At 55.4% G+C, this 6,801-nt stretch overlaps 1 protein-coding gene across 1 annotated transcript; it reads left to right on the forward strand.

Moving 5' to 3' along the window:
- Positions 1–3,664: 3,664 nt before the first annotated feature.
- LOC119352052 (U-box domain-containing protein 19-like) lies at positions 3,665–6,063 on the forward strand. Its single transcript, XM_037618794.1, has one exon. The coding sequence runs from the start codon at positions 3,802–3,804 to the stop codon at positions 5,875–5,877; it is 2,076 nt and encodes a 691-aa protein (XP_037474691.1). The 5' UTR covers positions 3,665–3,801; the 3' UTR covers positions 5,878–6,063.
- The last annotated feature ends 738 nt before the right edge of the window (positions 6,064–6,801 follow it).

Below are 6,801 nucleotides of genomic sequence, written 5' to 3' on the forward strand. Positions count from 1 at the left end.
CGGCGGCGACACGTGGCGCCTCCCGGTTGGTTGCGGTTGCCGGCGGACGTTGTCCGGCGCGGGCCGGACACGTCCGGTGTGGCGGATCTGGAATTTTTTTAGGGTTTCGGGGAGGGGATCCGAGATTTGGAAAGAGGGGTCTATATATAGGCATAGAGGGAGCTAGGAGAGTCCAAATGAGGTGCGGTTTTCGGCCACGCGATCGTGATCGAACGCTCTAGATGATGGAGAGGGTTTTGGTGGCTTTGAGGCCAAATTGGAGGGGTGTTGGGCTGCAACACACACGAGGCCTTTTCGGTCCCTTGGTTAACCGTTGAAGTATCAAACGAAGTCCTAATGGTACGAAACTTGACGGGCGGTTACCGGTAGTAAACCAAGGCCGCTTGGCAAGTCTCGGTCCAATCCAGAAATGTTTAATCCCCACACACGAAAAAAGGTAGAAATGACCACCGGAGAAGAACGAAGCGCCGGAATGCAAAACGGACAACGGGGAAAATGGTCGAATGCATGAGATGAACACGTATGCATTTCAATGCACATGATGACATGATATGAGATCCATAACAAAGACAACAACACACGGAGACAAAAACCCGAACCCGAGAAAAAAAATAATTTAAGGCCGGAAACGGCAAGAGTTGGAGTACATATTGGGTAAATCACATCCGGGGTGTTACAGTCGGGGCCGAGACATCGTGGATGGTCTGCACAAACATGCAGGACGGTTGCACCATGCCCAACATGTCGCGAAGGTCTATCTTGGACGTCCTCTAAGAGAAGGGAAATGTACAACCGCATGTTGAAGAGCGTTTGGCTGGTCTCCTGTACCGCCATCGACATTCCTCTGAAGTACCGAAACAAAATCATTCCATTCCGTCGAATTATATCAATACCAAACATAGGAACAGAACCAGGCCCTTCTAATTAAATGGAACCATGACATTTTATTTTACTTTGTTTCGGAACTAAACACACGCTTACTGACTATATGTAATTATACTTACAAAAGTAGTACAATATGTGATATACATCTTTTTATACTAATGTATGGGCAGCTTTGCCTTATATCCAAAAGTAAAGCATGCAGCCTAGAGAATTAATAGGAGGATGAGGCAGATAATTAACAGCTTGCGTGATGTCGTGGTCAGAGCATCTACGTCCGGACTCCTCAAACGCCCTCATACATGACGATGGACAGCTTGGTCACTGACCGGTCACAAAATCACGATTCAGTGGCACCCCTCATATCGACCCTATACATCCGGCCTGACTAACACCGCTCATATCCAACCCATATCCGGGGCGGATATGGGGAGGTGCATCCGCCATGACTGATTTGGCCCACGTTGGTCCACCCTGACCCACATATGTTCGTCCCTATCTGCATCCCAGATGAAATTCTAGCCACTCCACTCCGCCCCAAACTCCTTTCCGACAATCTTCAACCTTCTCTAACATGGCTGGCAATGGATCCGACTCCGAGATCTTCTGATCCGTTGACTGGGACCTCGTCTCATGCGGAGATGAGGAGATAGCCGTCCGCATGACTATCCACCATTCACGGGAGGAGTGTGTCGGGCCGCTATTGGAGTCAATCCGATGGGAATCCATTGCGTCTGTGTGAATGACGTTTGGATCTATCGTCGCTGGTGGCTCGAGGCGTATGACTGCGGCCTTGCCGGATGCTGCAACCCCTGGCTGGCTCCGCAACTCCGGGGTGATGGCGCAACCCCTCGGTGGCGCCTCATTTGTGCAGCACCAGTCTCCAGGCCGGAGGTCAACGTCGGCATGCCTCACAGCCCATCCACTGCGTGTGGCTTGCATGAAGTAGTTTGATGGCATGCTGATGAAGTGGTCAGATGCTATGTGTGGGATCCATATGCATTGCATGAGTTAGTTTACATTGCATGTGATTGTATGGATTTAAGGATTTGCTAATGAGGTGCCCAGTTGTGGATGTGGACATTGAAGAGGTGACCAGACACGTCGATATTTAGGGAACCAGATTAGCTAGACCCGGCTGTAGATGCTCTTACCATTTTTCAGGAAATACATGTGGAGGCGTCTTTGTCCGGGTTTAGGCCGGTGTAGGGCGCCTTAAACCGGACAGAGGCAGTATTAGTGCATGATTCATCGAAGAGAAAAGTCAAAAACAAATCTTGAATTCACAGTCACGGATCGAGTATGAATCCAAGTTTAAACTCTCAACGCCTGAAACTGGCACCATAAACTTACTGATTCCGGTCAATCGTAACCCTAGACCTATGCGTTGCACCGGGGAAAGAATAACCCCATCTGGGATCACTCACTTGCCTCAATGACCACACGGCCACACGCCATCTTCAGCTTCTTTCGACATGCACGCTCTCTCATCTTTTTCTCTGAGGTGCACATGCAAAACCATGCACACGGGCATCATCCCTGGCCTGCTGCCTCTCCATGGGCACCAACAGAGGATGAGAGCCCGGCCGCTCGGGAGCCAAACACCTGGGGCGGCACGGTGTCGGCCAGGTGGGCCCAGCCGCCATCCGGGGCTCCCTCGCGATGCCGCCGCGCGCAGGTCACGGCGCCCGTCCACGTGCCCCGGGCGGCCGGCCGACAGTTCCAAACTCCCCACTCCCGCCGTACGTGCCGACATGGCCGTGATTACGATTATCCCATGCGCCCACGCCTTGCAAGAGCCAATGTCACGTGGGCCCGTAAGCCCGTTCCGGCGGCAGTCGTTTCCATCGTGTCTGGCCATGCCGGGACTGACGACGACAGCTCGCAAGTCCTAAGAATAAATTACCGGCTAATCTTTGCGCGCGCGGTGATTCTCTCTCAAGAGAGAGCGTCAGCGGCTGGAGCTCTGCTTAAAACAGCGACGGAACGCTGTCAAACTAACAATCTGTTACCCTCCGTCGTGTTACTTGTGCGTGCCTCCACATGCAAAAGGCACGCGTTCTATACTTTCTACCTTTTCTTTTGGGTCTTTGTCTCAGTGTGACGGAGACTTAATAAAGTCTTAGTCGGGTGATATATTAATCCGTCGCACAATATAAAACACTCTTCTTGCAAGCTAACATACATTCAAAACGTCTTATATTCTCGAAAGAACATCTTATATTATATGACGAAGGTGTAGTATATACACACAAGAATATAAAGGAAAAAGTCAAAAAGAAATTTTTTGTACAAATCTCCATGCAAGACAAAATTAATATAGCATTGACTAAGGCTAAGGAAGTCTCGGTCGACTGAAACTTAGCAAAATTATGTTATTTTCTACTGGTAGTAGTACAAAATGTTGAACGATCAGCTTAGGGCACTCTTCTATGTGGAGCCGAGTCGATTTCCATATTGCAAATTGCAATATCTTCTGCCCCCCACCCCCCTAACAATTTTATTATCTAATCGAGACAGCAAATCTTGTTATCGGAAGCACATGAACCAACGCCCGGGATTTTAAAAAGCTGCCGCCCGCGGCCCGCACAGTGCAGCACTATGCAATCATGATATTGGCGCGTCGCCTCGCCTTGCCCCGTCCGTCCGGAAGCTGCCGCCCACCGTAACCAGATTCGTACGCGCCACCATCGGCGAACCGCCGCGCGCCACCAGCCCGAGCCATATCCATGGCCGGGCCGTCCACGCTTGCTTGCGCCAGCACGTGTACCGTCGTCCCTATAAATAGTTCGTCCTCCAATTCTTGGCCGCCGCGAGAGAGGAAGACCCCGCTTCCCAATCCTCACAGATTTTGTGTCTCGTGCGTCGCGTTGCGTTCCCTCCAAATCCAATCGCCGTCCGCAGCTGCCCGATCGCGACATGCCGCCGCACGACCGTCGGGCGCCGCCGGGCCGCCGGATGCTGGCGCTGCCGACGGTGTGCCCGTGCGAGGCCATCGCCCCGGGCACGCTGCTGGCGTCGCTCGTCGCTCTCGTGGCCGAGGTCGCCCGCCACGACGCCGCCGCGCTCCCCGTGCTCCGCCGAGGGGCCGGCGAGGCCCTGCGCGTCACCCGCGTCCTCCTCGCGTTCCTCGAGGAGGTCCGCGAGGCGGCGGCGGAGCCCCTGCCGGACGCGTCGGTGCTCGGCCTGTCCGAGCTCCACGTCGCCATGCAGAAGCTCCGGTTCCTGCTCGCGGACTGCTCCAGGCGAGGGGCGAGGCTGTGGGTGCTCATGAACGCCGACCTCGTCGCCTCCGAGCTCCGGGTGGTCCTCTGCTCGGTCGCCACGGCCTTGGACGTCCTGCCGGCGGACGTGGTCGGGGCGTCCGTCGAGGCTGGAGAGCTCGCGAGGCTCCTGTCTCAGCAGGCGTGGCGCGCGCCGGTGTGGCCGGACGAGGACGACGGGCGCGCGACCCGGAGCGTGCGCTCCATGCTCGCGCTGTTCAGGAGCCGCGCCACGCCGCACGCGGAGGACGCGATGATGGTGCTCGGCCGCGTCGGCATCACCAGCTGGTGCGACTGCGCCGAGGAGGCCGCTTTCCTCGAGGCCGAGCTGCTGGACCGCCTGGAGGACGGCCGCGAGAACGACAACGACCTCGTGCTCATCAGCGGCCTCATGGCGTTCCTCGTCTACTGTCGCGTCGTCTTGTTTGACACCGTTGATGCCAAGAAAGCTGACGCGGCAGCGCCCGGGTCAAGGCCGGCATCGAGCTGCGCGGCGTGGACTAGCCAGGAGGCGCTGCAATGCCCGATCAGTCTCGAGCTGATGACTGACCCGGTGACCGTGACCACCGGCCAAACTTACGACCGGACGTCCATCAAACGGTGGATCAAGAGCGGCTGCCGGACGTGCCCTGTTACCGGCGAGAAGCTCCGTAGCACCCAGTTCGTGCCGAACGTAGCCGCGCGCGGCATTGTCGAGCAGCTGCTCCTGGCCAATGGGACGCCGCTCCACGAGCAGCAGAGCAGCAAGCACCGGTGCGCGGTCGATAAGACCGTCTCGGCGTTCGGCCCGGCCGCGGCCGGCGGCGTGCGTCTCGCCGTGACCTTCCTTATTGCCAGGCTCTCCAGGGGCACGCCCGAGGAGCAGAAGAAGGCGACGCACGAGGTGCGGAAGCTGGCGAAGCGCAACGTGTACCACCGCGCGTGCCTCGTGGAGGCCGACGCCGTGCCGTGGCTCCTCCACCTCGTCTCCTCGATGGACGCGTCCGTCCAGGACAACGCCATCGCCTGCCTCCTCAACCTCTCAAAGCACGCGGCCGGGCGGAGCGCGCTCGTGGAGGCGGGCGGGCTCGGGCTCGTCGTCGACGCCGTCAACGTCGCGGCCAAGGTGGAGGCGCGGCAGAACGCGGCGGCCATCCTGTTCTACCTCTCGCCGAACAGCGAGTACTGCCAGGAGATCGGCCGCATCCCGGAGGCCATCCCGACGCTGGTGCGCCTGATGAGGGACGGCACCTACCGCGGCCGCAAGAACGCGCTGGTGAGCCTCCACGGGGTGCTCCACGGCGCGAGCAGCATCGGGAAGGCGGTGACCGCCGGCGCCGTGGGCGTGCTCGCCAGCCTCCTGCCCGGCGACCGCGAGGACCTGGCGAACGACGCCGTCGCCCTGCTCGCGAGGATCGCCGAGCAGCCGGCCGGCGCGACGGCCATCCTGGCCAGCTCGGAGCTCGTCACGAGCCTCGTCGACTTCCTCGGCGCGTCGGCGTCTCGGTCGGGGAAGGACCACTGCGTGGCGCTGCTGGCCTCGCTGTGCCTGCACGGAGGGGACAAGGTCGTCGCCCTCATGGGCAAGATGACTGCGCTGATGCCCGCGCTGTACGCGCTCATCGCCGACGGCAGCCCTTTGGCGAACAAGAAGGCGAGGTGGCTCATTAACGAGATCCACCGGGTCTACGAGCAGCGCCAGCCGCCGCCGCCGGTGGCGCCGCCGGCCGGTGACCGTGTCATTCGAGTATAGCTATAGCCCACGAACTTAAGTGTGATGACTGATGAAGTGTACAGATGATTCCTGTAATTTGTCTTTCTTTTTCCGGCGGTGAGTTCTCTTTCCTCTGTCCTGCTCGCGTTTTTGAGGAGCAGGGATGGGCATCACATAATGTAAAATTGTACATATGAGAGTGTCTATGTAAAAAGAGAGTGCCAAACTTCCTCCCCACTTTATAAATATAAGTAAACGATGACGAAAGTACCTCCCCGCCGGACGCGGTTTTTTATGTTCGCATTCTGTATGCAGCGTGAATCGGAGCCGGTCCGGTCATCATCCATGCTGTTCAATTAGTTAGGCCCAAGATTGTGTCCATGCATCGGCCATAGCCTAGTAGATTCATTTCTCTAGCTAGATTATATGCATGCTCTGCGCACTTTTCCCTTTCATGCTCATGTTTAGGGGCAGGCCAGCCTCATAATTATATCTGGCGTGGAAAACTAACGTCGCTAGTTAAATTTTTTGTGGGATAACGTCGCTAGTTATTGTGGGATTATTACATGTTAATCCATAGTTTCACTAAAAAATCACGTGCGTGAAATTTTTATGAAGACTTTGTCAGACTTTATGAAGGATGTGCCTGAATTTTGCCATAAAAATCAGAAGGACCTTAGAGAAAACCAACAAAAATGAAAAGTTATTTTGAGTTTTGGCGACGAAGTTCCAAAAATATGGTTAAAAGGTTCTCTACCTATTTTTTAGAAAATGCGAGCTATGTCAGGGTTTTTCAAAAGTTTTTCTATTTTTCATGGCAAAGTTCAAATACCAGTTTAACAAAGTTTGGTTCTATTTAAGATTATTTAAAGAACATTCTTTGAGAACAATTTAAATAACATGATATTTTAATTTTGTGATGTTTAAATTATTCCAACAATATAAGCTAGAGAGATAATCACG

This window comes from Triticum dicoccoides, chromosome 2A, assembly GCF_002162155.2.
Source record: "Triticum dicoccoides isolate Atlit2015 ecotype Zavitan chromosome 2A, WEW_v2.0, whole genome shotgun sequence".
NCBI lineage: Eukaryota > Viridiplantae > Streptophyta > Magnoliopsida > Poales > Poaceae > Triticum > Triticum dicoccoides.

Bases quoted from the DNA above. Each gene is read 5' to 3' on its own strand.
- LOC119352052 (XM_037618794.1), top strand. From the start codon at position 3,802: ATGCCGCCGCACGACCGTCGGGCGCCGCCGGGCCGCCGGATGCTGGCG.